The 21059-nt window shown below is 44.6% G+C and overlaps 1 protein-coding gene across 1 annotated transcript in view; it reads right to left on the bottom strand.

Annotated features, from left to right (window-relative positions):
- The window catches only part of zc3h3 (zinc finger CCCH-type containing 3), a 54603-nt gene that overhangs the window by 10051 nt on the left and 23493 nt on the right, over nt 1-21059 (bottom strand). Inside the window, exons 4-9 of the mRNA XM_069679721.1 lie at nt 15361-15511; nt 7439-7602; nt 4691-4769; nt 4109-4264; nt 3587-3656; nt 202-333 (exon numbers count right to left, since the gene is read on the bottom strand). Of these exons, the coding sequence (XP_069535822.1) occupies nt 202-333; nt 3587-3656; nt 4109-4264; nt 4691-4769; nt 7439-7602; nt 15361-15511 (752 nt within the window). The remainder of the gene's footprint in view (nt 1-201; nt 334-3586; nt 3657-4108; nt 4265-4690; nt 4770-7438; nt 7603-15360; nt 15512-21059) is intronic.

Below are 21059 nucleotides of genomic sequence, written 5' to 3'. Positions count from 1 at the left end.
ACTAACTGAACTGGCATGTCCTGAACTTTATCTACATCTTGCTCGGTGTCTGGTGATTGCAGGTCATCTTCTGTGTAGCTGTCACGAAGATAAACAAGTTGTCCTCTTTGCCTGGATGAAAGCCTTCTCTTACAGTATAGTAAGACCGAGTCTCTGACACACTACGACAAACTGAACTGTGTGTACGTGTTGCTGCGTTACCTTCTCTCCCTCGGGACAGTAGCCTTTGACGAAGTCCTCACACACTTCAGCTTTACGGGACACGTAGACGTGGCTGTAGGGGCAGTCGCTGTTGTTACAGATTCCCTTCAGGAAGTAGGAACACACCGGCATCTAGAAAGGGACAAATATGACAGCCATTTAAAGATTAGAAGTTTGATTTACAGTATTTGACAAAAACACGGTGAAAAGATGGTAAAAAGATGGTAGAAAGAGGGGTTGAAACTGGGCTAGGAGACTTCTTAAATATTCTGGGTTATTGGCGAAATGTCCAAAAATAAATTGAATTGATTTTTGAAATGACTCTGACTGAATTGAGAACGTTTGATCCTTGGCATTCCTCCTGAAAACATGGCAGACATAAGTTGATTTCTTAAAGACTTTTCTTCAACACGTGCTGTGGATCTGTGTGTGCGTCCTCTGTCTCTCTCGCTCTCCTGCCGCTTCAGGTGGTGCTCTCTTTGCTGGCGCTAGCCATTGAGCTCACCTGTTGCAACTTGATAATCAGGACTCGGAGTATAAACAGTAGAGGTCTTGGGGAGAGGACGGTGTGTGGCCAGTAGATCATTCGGTTTCTCGTGTGTGGTGAATCCTGATCTGTTGTGTTTCTCCTCCTGTGAAAGGAGGGTGATCTGCCCCTCGGCGTCTCAGTTCTTCTTTTGTTTGTGGCAATTTCGGTTTGGTTAAAACGTAATCGAAAGATCGGTTTCTGTTTTGTTCTTGAAAGAAGCTTGTTTTCAGTTGTAACTTGCACTTGCCTTGAATTGTTTTTAAATATATTAGTTTTTTTCCATTCCTGGTCTCCCTTTTTCTTTAATTGTTGTTACCCTCATCCCTGAAACATTAATTTCTATTTACAGATTGTACATAGAAATATAGAATCTGTAAGGCAAGTGTTGTGTTTGATCTACACTTGTAGACCGAGTGATACTGACCAATCACACGTCAGCAGGCTGCGGCGTATGCAGGAAAAACAGTGTGGAGAGCAAAAGCAGGCGTAACGTAATCCGCCGTAATGACATCCCGGCTCCCATCAGCGTCATCTGACGACGATTTATCTTCTTATTAATCTCTACAAACAGACATCTGCATGCTAACAGCTAACAATGTGTTCTAGATCTAAAATTTAGCTTGAGATGAATTTAATGGATGCTGTGTCATAAAAGCCGTTCAGCGGTCAGATTTCCTGTCTTCTTCGAATGCATCAGATCAATCTGATCTCCGTTCAACAAACAAGCATTTTAAAAGTTTTCTTCTCTTGAGGACAGACCTGACAAAGCGTCCGTTTTTAAAGCTTAATAATCTGCATCATGATGTTGAAGTTTGGGCAAAGGTAAGACCCGTTAATAACAAGTACATCACAACAGAACGGCCTCCTTTCTCTAACAATGCAGCACGCGGAAAAAGTCTTGATGGGAAGTTGTTTAGCGCTTACCGTCCGGCACGTTCACCGGTGTCCCCAGAGGCTGTATTGTCTCAGACTATAGCCGATGGGATCGGGGGAACGTGACAAAGATTTTATTAAAATTCAAATTATCAAGTTAAAACTGCGGCCAATAAAGAAACAGGTACCAGGTACTTAAACGTTTGTGAATGGAAAACAAGAATTCAGGGGTTTGAAGCACAGCGAGTCAAGCAGTGAGGCTTTTTTTCTCACTCACGCCACAAAAATCTGAATCTTATTTTCTATTTTGTATTTTTCTGGCCTCCATTAAGATCTTCTGCTAATGGGGTGTGAAGTTAAAAAAAAGAAACATCAAGATCAGTGATGATGTGTGCACTAGATAACATGAGATTATATGAGTTTGTAAACAGACATGCGGTTCTGAAACCACACCACCACCATGTTCAGTTCACATGTCTCATCTGCCGAGCAATCTGTCACACTGAGCAGCTAAATGACCTTAATTGCAGTTGACAGCGGCAGAGTGAAAGTGAATGTGCTTCTTGACAGCATGTGTGTGGGGTGTGTGCAGAGAGATCTACTGTTCGGTGTGCGTGGGCGAGTCTGGTGGAGGCCGCTCTAAATATAACCCTGAAGGGGGGTCCAGTGGGGGGGTGTGAGAGGGACTCCTCCTTGTTGGGTTGGGATCAGTTCTACCTAATTAACTGCTACAGAAATATTTATCCAGGCTGCAGCTTGTCCGGCTCTCATGATGTGTTTATGTGCTCTGGATGTGTGCAGGGGAGGGACGTAGGGGCTGGTGTTCCCGTGAAGTGTGTGTGTGTGTGTGTGTGTGTGTGTGTGTGTGTGTGGGGGGGGGGGGGGGGGGGGGGTAATGCCACGGGAGTAGGGGGTTTTGGGTTTCGAGGTATTTGTGGTAGTGGGGGGACAGGAGGGTGGGGTGCAGGATTCAGGCTCGCCTATCTGTACTAGCGGCCGGATCAGGTTCGGAGGACTGCTGGGTGCATAACGCTGCAACCCCCCCCCCCCCCCAAATGAATCCACCTTCTCTCCAGGACCCCCATACAGTCCTGTTTAAGGGGCCCACGTGAAATAAGAGCGGGAGTATCCTGTGGAGGGATGGGCCAAAGGTTCGGGGGTGAGGGGGGGCTGCTGGAGAGGTGGCATAGCAAACAGACAGCTGGGCTCTCAGCACTTACAGGCAGCAGGGTGACAGCCAACACAGGTGCAGGGCATTGTGTGTGTGTGTGTGTGTGTGTGTGTGTGTGTGTGGAGGGTGAGGCAGGGCACCTGTTATAAGGTTGTTTGTCTAAAAAAAAAAAAAAGAGCTTTCCCTTTATGGGTGTCTGCACTTTCCCCTTTCCCCCCCCACACACACACACACACACACGCTCACACAGATCAGCTGGAGGCTTGAGCCAAAAGTGGAAGCTACCAGGTGACGCCAGCTGATAGGACTTAAAAACAACAAATCTGGACTTCCATGTCTACATAATGAATTGAAAGTTTTGTATAGTGCTTTTACAAAAATGCAGGGGTTGCTTGGTGCTCACTTTCAAAAGAGCTACCCCAACACTGTCTGCAGTTGCCCCTGAGCAGGATAAGGAGTGTAATCAAAGGTCTGAGATAAAGTTTGGTTTCCACGTTGCTGTATGTCCAGACCTGTGCTACACTCACACACACATTTATCCTGCTGATCTGTGGATCTAAAGGTGACCCTCCGTCATAAACTCGAACCTTTAGGCTGCTGGTTTGCTCATGACCCTCTCCATCAGTTGAAGTCTCCCCTTTACTCCTTCCCATGTAATGGAAACAGGAGCCGTGCCAAGAACCCAAATTTGATCCATGTACCCAAAAGTGTGTCATCTTACAGGAACATACTGTACCCAACCCTGGCCTTTGAAAACCTATAAAACACTGTTGTCCAAAATCTAGGCCGTGTCGAGGGCACGTGCCAGTTACCTTCTCCTTCGCCACCTTATGGGAGAACGGGCAGGCCCCGTCTGCCTGCTTGCATGTGCCTCGCAGGAACCTGCAAAACAAGAGAAACACGTCTCTGCATGAGCTGCATGGAGGAAGAAGCTGCTTATAAATAAAGATGATTTGATAACAACAGAGACACATAGGAGTCTAATATAACTCTCTCTTATACCTGGCTTTAAAACATGCTAAAGAGGGGGCGCTGGTTTAGCTCAGAGGTTACATCACTTGCCCCATATACAGAGCCCACACTCGGCCCCTTGCTGCGTGTCATCCCCACTCTCTCCTTCCCTGGTTCAGACACTATCCACTGTCCTCTCTCTAACAAAAGGCATAAAGCCCCCCCACAAAAGTGCTAAAAAAAAAAAAAAATTCCTTTTCTCACTTTTTGAAAAGGACTTACTCCCTGAACCTTTACACCTGATGACTGAGGTTTGCATACGCAGGAGAGCAGCCTGTGCCTCCAGGTTTGACAAATTGACCTTTCTTCTGTGTTGTTGTTACCTGGTGCAGACGGCCACCTTGTCTGGGTCGTGGATGTAAGGGCAGCTGTTGCCACGGTTACACTTGCCGAAGCGGTTGTAGTACATGCAGTACTGCTTCTGCTGCTTCTTGTGACGAGCGTGTCTGATGATGGCGAGGCTCCGCTGGACCGCACGGCTTGTTTGAGAGAACACAGACAAAACCACAGGTATCCCCAAATCAATAACAAGCAGCGTGTTGAAACAGAAGAGGACAAAGTACACCGGGATTAGAGTTTCAGCTTACACCTCAGAGGAGCTTTCAGTAAATGTATCCACCAAATGCTAATTTTAATTTTAAAAGATTACATCTGGCTTTACAGCCCTCAGCTGAAGTGATGAAAGGCAGTTAATACTAAGGGAGAGAGGGAGAGGAGGATCGAATGTAAAGTCTTGGCTGGGTTTGATTTCATGATGGGGCCGTCGCATGAAGGGAGCCAGCAGGATGGCCCACATATAACTGTTGTTAAGTACAAAGTTTCTGAGTTGATATGTATTCAGATATGTTCACACTACTAGAGTTTCAATGCTTCTGGTAAAAGGGGTGGTGGTGTGAAAATCTTACCTGGCCAAATGTTGAGTAGGGGAGGGTCGGCTGTAAGCAGGACTCGTGGAAGAGAACTGAGCGGGGCTGAAGGACCTTCCTACATGTGGAGAAAACACAAGTAAGAGAACATGTGCAGGCTACAAATGAGGGACAAAGTGAAGTATTTGAAGTAAACTCAAATACTTTGTCAGCTTTTGTTTCACTTCTGTGTGTTACTCTTTGTCTATGCAACTTGTTCAAGTCCAACAATAGTTAAACTATTCCTAACGGACTACAAGCAACTAGTTTAGCACGATGACGAAGAAGGATCCATGTTTGTCAGTTTTTGCTGTATTTGCATTTATTCATACTATTTAAAAAAAGGTTCTCATTCTGTATTTCCCGATGGTTTTACTTGACGCAAGTCTCATCTCTAATTGAAATAAAGAATAGTATTTTAAGTGCTCACATCAGATTTGACAGAAGCGACGCTGCAGCTAGATGCAATAACAACCTGATATGTGCCTGGTTATTTATACTGCGGCGGTTTGACACATTGGTGCCAAAGCCAAACGTGACGTCCATCTCGGTCTGAGAATATCGTAAACATGATGCACCCGATGCACTCCAATGACAGTGGAGGGAGAGCTGTGTGTGTGTGTATGTGTGTGTGTGTGTGTGTGTGTGTGTGTGTGTGTGTGTGTGTGTGTGTGTGTGTGTGTGTGTGTGTGTGTGTGGGTTTGCTGGAGGCCATGAGACGAGTGTAGGAGAGGACATTGAGCTTGGGTTTACACATGGCAGTTAAACTAAAATTCTGGAACTTTTTCGGTGTTAAAGCTCTCATCGAGCGGTCGCTCTGGTTGTGATTTAAGCAGAGCAGAGTTACAGGCCAGTGGCTTCAAACCAAGAACAAATGTGAAGCTTGCTTGGGGAGGATGCGAGGACACCTGAGGCATGATTGTGGAGAAATGTGCAGGAATGAGTGTGTTGGAATGCCGGTCACGGGTTGAACAGAATGGAGCTCTTCAATCTCACCTGCAGGTGTAGTTGCTACAGAGTGTGTGTAAAGAGAAAAGTGGAGGAGGAGGTAGAGAGCAGATCTGGGCTTTAATCTGCACCGTCCAGTTCTGCAGACCCTCCCCCTCGCGGCTCTGACAGATGACAACTTTATTATTTCAGATGGCAAATCCAGCCAGTTCCCCTAAGTCTATTAGAGAGCATGTGGACAGAGCTGCAGCCACAAACATGAATAAACACTCCTCTATCACCTCGGGCTGCACAGATCTCCTCTCCATGTGTACAGTCGGGTTAGGCATCGAACCACAGCACATATGTGGTACTAGTGCTGCACGGTATGACTGCATCACGGTATTTTTTTCTTTCATGTCTGGGTCTTTTTATAGGTTTATAGCAGGGGTGGCCGGTGACCTAAAATAATCTATTAATATTTATTTTCCTTTTGGCGGTATCGGTATTATGTTGCGGTATTATAAAACGAAAAGGTACTCTGATTGATGAGTCTAGCTCTTTTTGCTCTATTGTCAATGTAAGGGAGCGCATCAATGCAACAACAACAGTAACAATTATACGTAATATTATTTGGGACTTTAAAGTCTATTTTCTATTTTACAAACCAAAGATCCTCCCACCTTTACCACACTTGGTTCAGGGACTACAAACAGACTTGTGTGCTGCAGCTGGGTTACTTGTCATCCACCGTTTCTAACGGTGTTCAAATGTATGTTTAATCAGCGTGAGCAGCCTCGTGACTCACTTTTGGAAATGAAACTCATGCATCCTACTTCCTGTCGCCAAAAGCACAGCCTCATGCCGTGTGTGCGCAGCAGGCGAGGCCACTCCGCAGCACCTCTGTTCCATGTGGCCACAGCGTTAAACAGCACCGGGGCGAGGTTCCACTAATAACGGGGCCTAACTGCGCGTCTGACTCAATCATCCCGCCGACATCATATATGATGCTGATGTACACAGGCAAGTGACACACACACACACACACACACACACACACTCACACACACTCTGCATGCAGAGCGTCACATCTCTGTGTGCTTTGCGGAAGAGATGCACTGATATCAGACGGACTTTTCCTGTAGATAAGTGATGGAAAACATGCACGAAAACCAAACTGTTTGTGTTTATCAATGTCACCATGTCGTGGCAGAACGTGACACCGGTGACAGTGTGAAACCGGTATACCACCCGCCCCTATTTGGTGCAGACTGACGTGAGTCTTTAGCACTGCTAATGTTTGTTTTAAATGACTTCTGAGATTCTTTTCCTTTGATCAGACAGTTCCTGCTTTGAAATTCTCTTTACCTCGTAAAAGTTCTTGTGCAGCTGCTTGTGCAAAATCAACTGCGAGTCTTGGCCACTGGTTTTTGGCACATCAGCAGCTCGTTTTGTTGACTGTTAAAATACCTTCGAACATCAGCCTGTCACCTGAGAGCGACTGAAGTCTGACAAGAATTTTGATGTTATCGGCGGCTGTGTAGATCCATTACTGTTGCTATAAGGATATGTGCAGATATTCATAAACAGCATTTATATCACTACGACACATCCAAAAACAATCTAAAGTTGAAACACAAGAAATGGTTCAATTTACATTAAGAAGTATAAAACATAAGACGCTATACTTTGACCGATAACTGACGTCAAAGTACCCGAGTACTGATACCAACCCGTGACAATCACAGCTCTGGACTGCACAAAACCTGGACAGTGTGTTGTCAGAGCTGCCAAAGACCATGACTGTGACGGTCAGATTACCTGTTCGGTTGATGGACATGTTGGACGCCACAGTGCGGGACAGCTTATTGGCTGACACCCGGTACAGGGAGCCACGGATCCAGCACATGCCACTTCCTTTCCAGTGCTGAGAGGGCGACGGGTGTCTGTCGTGGGGAACTCGCAGACGGCTCTGAAGGAAACTCCTGCGAGTGAGAGACATGACGTTAAAGACTCATACTGAAACAACCTCATTGTAATAAATTCACTGACATGATATTTGTGTTCGATAAAACGTGGGATGGTTAATTGTATCTGTGAGGCTCAGTTTACAAACGGTGTAATTTTTTCAGTCATGCAATCCTCCAAACTGGAAAGATTATCTGCTCATCCCTTCCTCAGTTTCACCCCCTCCTCAAGCTCCTCCACTATATCTCCCCTCCTCACTTTATGTTTCCCATCCTCTAGTCTCCCCTCGTCCCTCCCTCCCTCCTTTCCTCTCTACCTCCCATGTCACAGCACTCTGTTAAATTGCTCCTCTAATGGAAAGGACGGCAGTGTGGAAATGGAGAGAATTGAAAAGAGGAGAGGAGGAAATCAATGAGATAATAGGCAGGGCAGGGGGCCAGGGCAGCGAGGTTGGCCCCTACACTGGAGCGTACAGACCACACACACACACACACACACACACTCCTGCTACAGTATGTACAGTACACACAATCACAGGCCTCTACACACACATGCTCACCATTCAGAAGTCACTCAGTAGACCTCTGTGCGTGTGCGGAGGCTGTAAATACAGTGTGTATGAGGCTGCTGGGTGGTGGTGGGGCGGTGCAGGGGTTATGGCGATAAATTGCGCTGTCCTGTCACTTCTATTTGGGGCGGATTGGGGCTGGTGTGCAGGGTGCCGCTGGAGGTAATTTGCTGCCGTATTTCAGATGGGCTGGAAATGGGTTTAGAGCGAGAGTTCATGCCTCCCATTACAGAGAAAAGAGAGGGTTACCCCGAATGCACGCAGCGCACAAAACAACTGACACGGACGCTTAACACGCTGCAGCCGGAGAGCTGCTGCACTGCTGCAAACAACTGAGCAAATACCAGCCATCAGCTGCGTTCACGTACACGCTCTACCTGACTGCGCGCCATAACTCAGCGGCACAGACACTCACTTTCACTGATACAAGATCAGTGGCTGCCCTACACAGGGCAACTGCAGCCAGGGGAGCTGTAATGGAGGCTAATGTTGGAGCGCTGACTGCCACCCAGGGAGGCTTAAACAAGGACCGGGCGGCCTGGGGAGCCACAATGGAGGTTAATGGGGATATGACATGAACAGTTAACACAGACGGCAGTTAACCCTGACACGGGGCTGCAGTCAGGGGGGTGACCGGGGTGTTACACCCCAGTCTGTTGGGATGTTTTCACACGTGGTTCATATGATGTGGAAACCTCACGGTGATTGTCCTCTGTGCATTTGTGTTAATCAATGTTTTAATTTCCACCATTCTTCCTCAACAAAATGCAGATGTTCTTCTTATAGTTCATTTTTGTAATTAATTATATCCCTACTAAAGTACGCATTAACATCTTCAGATCTGTAGGTAGTTTTAGAGGTGTGTCACGTTGGCTTGCAGAGGAACTTGCTTAGGGTCTTCACGACTAATGGCACATTTGTCCCCAAAGAAAACAGGCATTGCAGCTCAGTGGCTGAGGCAGTCTAACGGAGCATTTCCAAAACCTTTCATAAGTACGAGTCATTAGCGCCTCAAAACATGTCAACTTATGGCTGAGGTTTAAAAATGACCTTTAAATTCAACTGTTGGATTTGTTTAAGTATAAAAGAGAGCCTGTGCACAACATCCAGGCACGATCCAGCCAGTCTGTGTCCCAGAGCACTCAGCCATTTACTCCTCAGTTTCAGTGTAAGCATGTTAAAGTGACCAGCAAAGATTACCACCGGGCAGGTAAGGCAACCAATTAATTTTAAATTCTGCTCATGCATCAGGTGTTTCATCTCTCCTGTTTCTTAGAGAATGTCACTGATGGTGTCATCGTGACATGTGGACATCAATTTTCTTCCTGCGCAGGAAAGTTGGACCACCTGCTTAAGGTGGTACACCTCGGCATTATCACAGACTCAGACTTTGCTGTTAGTTGTAAAGCAGCGTGAACAAGCAGAAATAAGCACTGATTTAGTTTAAGAGGGAACAAACTTGTTTATATACATGTTCCCTTTTTTGTCAATGTGTCCTGTAAGCCTCATTTGAGCAGAAAAGGCTTCTCAGACCTCTGTGACACTTTACATAAAGTACATAATGTGAATGCGTTTCACCCCCAGACTGAACACCATTAATGAAAACAGCCTCTGTAGGAGCAGATTACCTTTGCAATAAGGCAATCTGCCTGCAATGAGGGGACGGAAGAGGCAAGCAGTGTAAGCAGCAAAAGAATCAAACCAACAAGTAACAACATCATAAATAAAGGTGTTTTTTCTCACTGTCCTCAGACACGACTTGGTCTGTTTCTCCAGCGCCCCTGACCTCCAGAGAAAAATCTGTTAGACGAGACCCTCGCGGCCACAGATGCACAAATACTCTCCTGTTGGACACGTTACCTGATCAGGAAGCTAACTAAAGACACACTGGGTTCCGGGACACCTGCAAACATACATAATTTGTCCACATGACTCAAAGTTTAAGGAGTCAGTAGTGAACGCATGAAAGAAGGCAGTTTATGCTGTGTGGCCTTAAAAAGACGATGTTCCATCCTGTGATGTATAAGGAGGCCAGTCGGTCATAAAAGCTGCAAATTTGTCTGCAGAAGCACTAACCAGAGACACATGTTGAAAAGTCCAACATTGTCAGTAAAGATGAGGTTGCTTAAACAGCATGCAAACATAGCTGTGTTGTGAAACACACGGGCAATGACTGAAGGTCACAGTGAAAAAACAACTGCCCCAAAATAAAAGGTACAAATGTAGAGAAAAGGAAGAAATGAAGGGGGAAGCAAGGGCATGCACAGACTCCCCTGAGACTCGTCTGCGCATGTATTCCGCGTTTATGTGCGTGTGCATGCAGGTGTGTGTGCGTGCACTGGTCTGACCATGCGATGCTCGGATAAAGGAGAGCGCAATTCAGCACTACCGCCGCTGTTGATGAATGATCTGACTTTTGTTTTAGTGACAGGGAAGAATTTGGAGGGTCGCGCGACTGCTCCGAATAATGCTGCTCTTGTCTATTTGTCTGCAACCCAAGCATTAGTAAGCTCATATTGGGAAACAGTTACCCTTGAAACAGAGCGCAGCACAAACAGTCATCTGGCTAATTCCAACAGTGAGGACTGCTGCTCTTCTTCAGGCACTTAAAGGAAACCAAAGCAGTGTCATTACGCATCAAGATGCCATCAAATCCAACTTAAAGGGAGGCGACTGTAATGAACGAAATCCACTTTTAGAGGGAAACAACATTTAGAGTGTTTGTGCAGAACGGCAGCAGAAGAAGATCATAACAGAGGACTGCAGGTGACAGGTAGATGACTAATGTGATAAGTAAAGAGTAAATGAATGAATTGGGGGATAAAAGGCGATGAATTGGGGAGTGAATGCGGGAAAAAGAGGAGAGAAGTGAAGAAGAGGGAGCGCTGCTTCACTTTATTGCCCAGTCTCTTACATCCTGTACTGATCGATACTGAAGCACTAAAGGAGATGAGCGCCTGGACAGAGTGTGTGTGTGTGTGTGTGTGTGTGTGTGTGTGTGTGTGTGTGTGTGTGTGTGTGTGTGTGTGTGTGTGTAGATGTTTAAACTCAAACATAGTGTACTTATTTGGGGGGTCCTGTAATGTTTGGGGCCATATAAATTAAAGAGAGACAAAGACGGTCAGGGTTAACAAAAGAGAACAATGATATGTGACAAGACATCACTAACATAGAAAGAAAAAAACAAACAGAACAAGCACACAAATGCTGAAATCAAAGACGCGACTGCAGAGAGAAAAACAGGGCAGTGTGAGAGCGATGAAGGGAGCGCCGGGCTGTAATTTATCCTCCCGTGTGCATGCTTTACGGCTTTCTTAATTCAACTCCTGCTACTATTAATGGAGTTAATGTTGAGATTATATCTATTTGCTGGTGGCGGGGGTTGAAATACTGCAGCCGATTCCCCCGCCCCCTTCAAACTGCCGCCCAGCACTAAATCTACCGCCACGCTCTCTATGGCTGAAAGCAGGTAAGAGCAAGGCATGCTGGGTAGGGAGGACCCCTCTTCCTGTGGGCCTGGGGCAGGAAACAAGCTGGTTCAGAGGGTTTAGGTAAAGTGCAAAGTAAAAATGTGCAGCTGATTTTATACCTCTTCAGTGTTCTGCATCTCTGCTTTAACTTTTTGCTTCAAATGTTCTCGTGCATTTTCTCATCTGCAGCAGTTTGAGTTGTTTTTGGGATGAAAAGCTGCTGATGAAAAAACTCCTCTCACTTAATCAGACAGATTCCTCCTACAGACTTTTATGAATCTCAAAGTAGGTTTTGGTAGAGACCTGTGTGTTGTCCTCGCTCTGTCCACTGAACTTAATCTGCAGCCTGGCAGCAAAATTAATCAAGATTTTATCAAAATCGCTTTATGGGCAAGTGTAATATACAAAGTGCAGGAGCTGCAGTTTATGAGAAAGGTAAAATGTGTGACAAATCAGCATTATAATGAAGCAGTGTAGTGCTGCAGAGATGTGCTGGTCTACAGAGCTTAGGCTCCAGACGTAAGAAAACATCTTTTTATTTGGTAAAAACTTAATTGTGAAAAGGAAACAGACTCAAATTATTATTCCCACTAATATTAATCACAATATGTCGAAATTATAACAATATGATCATCATATCTGTTAATCAACAACTTTTGCCCAAAATTAGTCAATAATTAACGTTGTAATCTCAAAGATCTCAGTTTTGTTCTCTTGACCACCTATGGTGATAAATGGTGATTGCGGGAGCACACTTCCCAGAGATCCAGACAGACACACACCAACATTTTGATGCAGCTAAAAGTCTTATTTCAGTGTTGAAAGCTTTCTAACTCGTCTGGATGAACGGAGCAAAACGGCAGTTCTGTTACCAAGATGCGCATGCATATTATTGATGACGTCAGCTGTAAATGGGTCTATTGTACTCTGCCATGCTTCCGTTGTCAAACTGCACGTGCACGCTTACATACGTCATCATTGTTTACCAACTGTAAATGGGTCCATAAAATTCCCTACAGGCTACCTGGCCTGAAGACATTGGAACCCCTGGACCTGCATGTGAGTCTGGTATTTTGGTTTACATGTCCCTGAGTGAGGGGTTCAGCTATGAGCAGGCGCACAGATAAGAGCAGAGAACATATGAGGACGGGGTTCAGTGGGTCTGATAGGCCAAAGATGAAGAGCAGCACTCTGTAGTTAAGAGCAGAGAATATGAGCTCATGCTGCACTCAATGGCTTCAAACTGATAAAAGCGGAGGCTCTTTGGAGTTAAACAGATAGATAAGCATGAGAGGGGAGCACATTGATGGGTGTGGGGAGGGGGGGTAATCCACTATCCCTGGGGACCCGACCTGTCCCCCTCCCTCCCTATCTCTTTCCTCACTTCTACACACTTGGTGATATTTCACAAGATGTCAGGGGGCTCAAATTGAAAATCCCTTGATGAATCAATATTTACTGCAGCAGCTAAATGAATAGTAATAAGTCACCAGAGTCCAGCCACAGCCCGGGCCCCTCTGTCTTACCAAATCTGGATTACACAAATGAACCGCCCATTCCCAACACACACACGCAAAACAAAGGCATAAGCACAAAAATGCATCAATTATTAAAGGCTCTTTAAATATACCCAAAGACCAAAAGACGATTTAAAGGGTAAGTTACTCTAATGAAGAAAAATACCTTTTTTTCTACTAAATCTGTGCTTATTTTGTTTTTCTGCCTCAGAGATTTCTGACGTCGTTCCAGTTTCATGGGACTGAGTGCAATTTTGTTTGTGGCGCTCACACAGCACGGGACATCTTTGGGAATCTTACAAATTAACTACATTTTTAATCAATGGTTGTTTGAATAAACTGACCCTTAAAAGACGACACTAAACAGAGGATTTGATTAGCATATAAAAGTAAAGGATTCAACTTCAACATCAAAATATTTACACAACTTTCTGTTGTCTGATTGTTTAAAGTTTGTCAAAACAGGTTCCAGCTTCAGAAGTGTGATGACGGCTATGAATAAAATGTGTTTTTGGAGGCTGTTGGTTAAACAAATAAAGGAATGTGTCGCCTGGGGGTGTGAAATCCGGTCAGCAACAATATCAATATGATCACTTAAAAACAATTAATATGAGATTTATTGCAGATGAAATAACGTCGTGCAGTTACACATGGCTCTTGTGAATTGAACACACACACAGTCCGTTTGCAGGAAGAGCATCCTGTTAATTCTTTACACATTAACAGACCATCAAAACCAACCACAACAACCTTTCACTCGAACCACTGCAGAGAAAGCTCAACACCACTTTGTTAATAAGCATCTTTGTGTTGTGTCTTTTTCATAGTGATAAAGCCATATACAAAGCATAAACCTAATGTCCCTCAACCAATAACAGCCCACTCATAAACATTTATTAACTCTCTACCTTCACCACAGTGACTAACACAAGAAGAGATCAGCTCTATAAGATTCTCCATTCTGGTGCTTAAATGATTTTTTCATTACTTGATGCAAAAACGCTTCTCTCATTGTAAAGATTTCTCTATAAGTGAATGTATTAACTAAACACTTTTTTGATGTCAGCCTTTTGAAAATGGGATGGACAGTATTTCATTACATTATAAACTGACAGTAAAACGAATGATACATTTAATCATTAGTTGCTATTAGGGCTGCTTCCAAATTGTCAACCAAATGTTAATTGTTAAAAAGGTCTCAGTCAAACACGTTTTGATGGTCAGTTAATCGCAGAAAAAAGAGCCAGACTCCATCCAGGAGCTGCACTGAACTGACACACCTGTTCCCTTTAAGGAAAAGGCCTTATGAGGAACATATGGATGTGACTTAATCTCCCGAGTGTTGCAGGAAAAGTACGAGGATGTCCTGTTGACACGTTGCAGTGAATGCTTTCCATAAGTACTCAGAAAGTGTCCACATGAGCTCAGGTTGAAGTACAGACCACAGGCTGTGTCGTGTGTTGTTTGCTGCTAAAGCTGTTGTTTAATGAAGCGTATCCACCACGTCTCACAACCATTCCTCACTAGTATGTTAGTCAGCAAGTTGGCAACTGTAAGCAGGTTTTAAGCCAACTCTTCTATCTATGGTTTTCCTTTGCTGGTTCTTCTGACACGGCAAAATCATAATCACTTTTTTGTTAGCATCGTCTTTAACAGGCGGCTCGCTTCTAGCATGTGCTTGTGAAATTCATATTTAAAAGGCTCATTGTTACTGTTTTGTATCAATCTGTAAAAGACAACAGTGTTCACAATGATAATTCTAACCTCTTCTTCAGCCCTGGACCTTAAACCATTTTGGAAGCCCTAAAATGTTTACATTAAGATAATTAAATGAACATGTAACAACTAGTGAAAATCTCTAGCCGTGGGCAGCCCTAGTAGCTGTGCTACTTCTGATGCTCTACTAACTGTGTAACAAGGCTCATTGGTGAAGAAAACCTCAAGTGAGGATGTGAGACTGAGTCTGTCCTGCGTGAGAAGCCTTCCCTGCTGGTGGAAATTAATGTGAAGAGCGCATTGGTGTAAATGGTTTATTCTCTGGGTTATCTACTGTGTAAAAATGAGCACCATAAATTTCCGACCTCTTCCACTCATGCTGCACATGACGGTGACATAAAAGAGGGGGCCCTGCTCTGCGCTGAGGAACATTAGGCGGTGAGATACATTAAAGCTGCATGAGGACTGTTTCTGTGTGTGTTTGGATTTGGTAGCATGGATTACCTGGCTGACTGGATCCTCTTGGTTCGCCATGAGAGGGCCGGGTTGTAGTGGGGTGTGTGTGCAGTGCTGGAGCCCGGGCGGGTCACCATCTTGTAGCGTGTCCTGAACACCCGCTGAGAGGGGGGGCTGCGTTGGGAGGAGGAGGCGGGACCTGAGGACAGCAGAGGTTATGGATCAGTGTGTAAATGTTCAAAGATTAACATCCAGTCAGTGCCTGAACAAATGCACAAACACACTGAATGCATAATATGTGCATACACGCGCAGACAGACACAGGTTTGTGCGAGGACTCTGGCAGGTGTGCTCTTTAATAAGCTTCACATATAAAAATGAGAGGGAATAACAAAGGCAGAATTTTTATGAGCCTAATAAATCACATCCTCTGTCTCTTTCCTCGCTGCCTTCATCCCTCCTGCCTGCTCTCCCTCCCTCATTCTCACTATAAGTCTCATTCGTTATATCATTTCACAGATCCATCAGAGTAGAGGCGTTAGAGTAGAGAGATCGGAACAGAAAAAAGAGAGGACTAAGTGTTTTTATTTATTTATTTATTTGGCTGTGTATCCATCATGTTGTTTTATGAAGGCCTACACTCACTGATGTACCCGCATAAAGGAGAGAATTTGCATTGTGGGTCGTCCAAGTCCCTGTTTACCTGGATCAAGGACATCATGGGCCAGGGCCCTCTCAAAGTTTGTGTCAAACAGGTCTCTTAAAAAAGGATGAAGTTAAAATAACTTGATAAAAGTGATCTTTTGGGCCATTGCATTAAATGGTCAATCAATTATCTGTTGGTATAAGCCAAATATCTCAATTGTAAGTGTTTTAACATTAACTCTTCCTGACCCCTCCTATCATAAAAAGCTGCACTCGGCTGTTAGCTAGCAGAGCATCATCATTGTAGGAGATGTGTGTTTTGCTGTCAGTTGGAAAACTTTGTTGACATTTTCAAACACGTGCGTAAATGATGATGTTTTCAAATCCACCACGAAGGGGAATCTACACAGGCAGCGCTTGAAGCGTATTTTTGACAGGGACAGAGCCGCTCCAATGATATTCAATGCTGCAGTCTCCAGCAGCCGCGTATGCTGCGCGGGAGGCGGGCGTAATACGCGAGTAATTTTCTGCAGCTCCGTTCGTTTTATGCGTCAAGTCTATTTTTCCACGCTGCTACGCGTCAGTGAAGCGTAGAAAGCCATAGACTGCTCTGTACATACATGCAACCAAGGAATCCATGTTAAACGATCTCTTCATTTTGGCCAACTTCGATTTCAGTTTCCTGTTGAAGTTATTGATCGGCCAGATGAGCAGGCTAGACTAATTAGAAAGTGCAATGAATATGTACATTTCCTCAACATGTGGGTAAACCAATCCTATTAATGTATTCTCATTTGACTTCTGCATCCTAAACAAAGAGTTTATACACGATTAAGAAGTCTACAAGTTGGTTGTAAAGTCGTCATTTTCTACTGTTTCCAGCAGAGTGAAAATTTTTTGGCGTCACCGCCACCCTGTTTATGGCCAGGAATCGCAACTTCCATTGGCACCTGTGAGACTTATCTATGCTGCAGTTGCAGCCGCTGTAGATTGTAAAATAGATGCTGCTGTGACGCTTGCATGCCGCGCACGTTCGTCTGACGCTACAGTGTCGGTGTAGATTCTCCTTTAGAGACAAACTAAATACATAAATACATAAATACAGCCAGATTCAAGAAATGCAACAGCAACTTCACTACTAGTTTAAATTAGAAACAGACAGCAAAATGGGAATTACAAACAGCAAGTTCCCAACAGACACATTAAAGACACTAAAAAGGTGACACATGTTTTTTGGAACATAAAACAACAACATATATGCATATGAAGAATATCAGATGCCAAATCTGTATCAGAATTATTTACTTCCTTATTTCAGTCTCAGCCCCAAAAACACAAAAACCAGCAGCTCACTGTGTTCACTCAAATAATTCCATCCCAAAAAAAACCCGTCTTGCATGTCATTATGTGCACTCCCCCCTCCCTTCCTACCAATCATTCACTGTGCTGGTCAGTGACAGCACTCTGTCTTCCTAATGAGTATAAAAAAGACAGAGTGAAGAGGGGTGTGAAAGAGGGATAACAAATGAGTTTATACCCTCGGAGAAGAGCTCATTTCCTATCACCTCTCTCACAAGTCTTTAATTGCCAATTGTCAGGATTGTTGCCGTTTTAATTAGCATCCAATAACAAACCGTGACCACCGGGGCCGCGGTGACAAACAATAAAATGATTCGATTTCCACTTCTACACATTCCAGCTTCTCTCTCTCCACTCCTCTCCCTCGCTCGTCCTCCCCCCGGGCGCTGGTTTCATTTGTCAGCTGGGATGCAGCTCTGGATCAGCTGGAGAATTCATCTCAGACAAACATTTACTGTTGAACAAATCGCTGCGAGCTCAGGGACCAATGAAATACTGACTCCAAGTTGAGGACACAGAGAAACGTGCACAGGCTCTTGCAGATGCTTCATATGAATGTTCTATGTGGATATAAACTATTATTATACCATGTCTGTACAACTCTAACTTACAGGTGTCCATTAAAACTGTAACAGGATACCTGAATAAAAGATCCGGTTATAACGTCCCTGTCCTGTATGTATGAGTGCAAAGGTATGTTAACAAACGGCTGCTTAGGGCTCCTTTAAAAGATTATTACTTGGACTAAAACCAACTGAATCTTGAGTTTACTGACTACAAACACACTTGAACAGCACTGTATGATTTAAACATACACTACCAGTCAAAAGTTTGGACACACTTTCCCATTCACTTGTATGAGAAAATGTGTCCAAACTTGTGATTGGTAGTGTATGTAACCTTATTTCCCTTCAGTAAAGGGTAATGATTTGATAAAAGAACAGCATCCCTTGCCGAAGTCCCCCCCATGTTTACTATCGGCCTGGTTTGCTGCTTCCTGTTTGGCACATGTGACAGCCCATCTCCTCATTATTGACATGCTCCTGTTTGATTTTATTGGGTCGTCAACATGAGGAAAGTATTCTCCTCAGACAGCTCGGACTTAGTTGTATCAGCCCGATTGTTTCACCTTCATCATCACCAAACAATCAAGATGATGAGAGTGCATCGCAGTGATTTCAAAATGCCCCTGCAGTCGCTTGGTGTAAGGCCAGCAGTAGCGATGTTACCTCTTCCCTAGATTTCAGTAATTACTTGAGTGAGTACAATTTTCAGAACTTATAGAGACAAGAGAAAGAAGTATAAAAATAAAACCCAAATTGTGACAAACTGGAATGATCCTATCAATGAAGCAAATGGTTATTAGAACAGCTAGCTCTGAGGGTAAAAAGGGTGTGTTGGCTGGTAAAAGATCCAGTCAAAAAGAGAGAGACAGTGAGAGAGAACAAGAGAGAGTATGGGTGGAGGTGGGGAGGAGGTTTGTACTGGATTAGTTGCCTGGCTTGTAGTCGCTTTTTCTCCCACAATCCATCTGTATTGCAGTCAGAGCTATTTGTGCGTCCTGGCAGATGACAAATAGAGCTTGTCAAAGGTGCTGCCATGATTCCCACCCTGCAACCTCATGCCCCCACCTCAATCTGCCTCTAAACCCCCGCTCCAACATCACGACACGCGCCGTGTCCAGGACGCTGTCACGCAGCTGTTCCACCCTGGCTACTGTTTAATGACATCTATAGTGAGCTGTATTGTTAGTGTGTATTCCTCAGTGTGTGTGTGTGTGTGTGTGTGTGTGTGTGTGTGTGTGTGTGTGTGTGTGTCAGCAGGGATGGATGGACGCTGTTGCTCTGATTGTAAACCACTGCAGGTTGTGTTGGTTGAGTGGCTCTGGGAGCAATGGGGTCTCAATCTTCCACTATAGGCCCATGACCAACGAGCATGTGAACGCACACACTTACACACAAACACACACTTACTCACACATATACACCTGGGGTCTCAATCTTCCCTTAATAGACCTTTGACAGTGGCCTGCCTTGCTGTGTGGGGAGGGGGCCGAGCGTAGTGGTGCCCTGTGAAGCTGTGAAGACACCGTTTGCAAACGCATGCAGCTCACACACCGTCCATCCATCTCCCTCTGACTCGCTGCTGTGAATCTACAGATAATCTACTCGAGCCCCCCACACCACGCTGAACACATCCCTCCCTCTGCAGCCTGCCTTCCAGCCACAGAGCCACATTAAAGGGGTTGGTTCAACATGTTCTCTCACTCTAGTGGAACCAGGTAGTTTTTGCTTTTTTGGTTCAGGTTTTAAGCCTATAAAGTTTTTGAGATGTATGCCTCCCTGTGTGGTTCTGATAAAGGTAATCATCCCCCTGTCAGATCAGCATCCAACATTATTTTCAGGGTTTCAAGATGATATCCATCATCAGCCCAAGATGGCATCTTCTAAACGCTTGGTTTCGCGTGATCCAAATGCCAAAAACATTCCCTTTCATATTTTGGAAGAATTTGAAACCAGCAAACATTTACACTTAATCGAAGCAACCTCGGCCTCTGTTTAAAAACTATGGAAATTCTCCTTTGAAGTGTGAGCAAGAGTGGGTGCAATGGCTGCGACACAATCCTTGGGAGCAAATTAAAATACGTGACAGAAAAAAAGGCAAACTTGAAATTAATTCTCTAAAGCTTAACCTGTAAAAACACATCAAACTAGAACTATGTACTTCCTGGAGGTTTGAATACACAGTTTTCCTGTGGAATAAGATGATTTTACTGATAAGTGAGGTTTGTTCTGTGATAGTTTCCCCCTCAAATTCAAGAGTTTAGATTACTAAGAGCTGTAAGACACGATGGCTAATGCTACAGAAATCAGACCCAAGTCATAACAACAATTACACATTTTACGTGGTACGTTTCCAAATTGATTCACCTAACTTGGGTGGAGGCAGAAATCTATCCAAGCAATGACAGTTTGCAGTTCTAAAGACCTCTAAATGTAACTTCAGAGAATCAACTCTTAAATAAATCAGGTTATTTTTTTATCCTCTCGTTGATGTAACAGCTCTGATCCTCTTCTGTTAGACCAACTGAGGAATCCACTCAACTGTTGTGACAAATCACTAATGTAGATGCTGCTTCATCAACATAAGGTGGCAGATGTTGCATCACATAAATGGATCCGGGAGAGTTGAACTCGAGTCACATCCTTAAGATGACTGAGCCTCGTCTTAGCGACGTGGACCAGACTTTGGGTAAAGTTGTCTGCTACTTTAGAGCTTTGAGACTTCCATGCTCTCTATCTCGCTCCCCACAGCCCTCTGACTGGGGCTACTGACAGGCCACTGCACCGCACCCCCCCTCTTCTCCATCCTCTTAGGGATCCCCCAGTGATCCCTCTCTCCATACCTGACGGCTAATTCAGGGAACAGCGGTCTCTGTCTGCCCCCTCCCTGGGACGAGTCGATGGATAATAAATCTTATTATTGACAGTGCCTGTTCCCCCTGCCATCCCGTGTCCCCGTCCCCTGGGGCTCATCTTCTGACTCCCACTGCTCCAGCGCTCTTCCAGAAGACAGCGGTGCCATGCTAACATCAGACTTAACAAGGGAGTTACCACAGTTTAATAACCCACTGTAAGCCAGAGTGGTTATGATAATATGATCTCTGCGTGTCTGACACCGAGCGGTTCTTTCTGACAGACGACCAAGAGTTGTCAACAGTTTGATGCCCCACCCTGCCAACA

Source organism: Semicossyphus pulcher, unplaced genomic scaffold (assembly GCF_022749685.1).
Source record: "Semicossyphus pulcher isolate SPU_LCO1_2020_fin unplaced genomic scaffold, fSemPul1.0.p SCAF_4, whole genome shotgun sequence".
Classification (NCBI taxonomy): Eukaryota; Metazoa; Chordata; class Actinopteri; order Labriformes; family Labridae; genus Semicossyphus; species Semicossyphus pulcher.
This window is presented reverse-complemented; position numbering and strand designations above follow the sequence as displayed.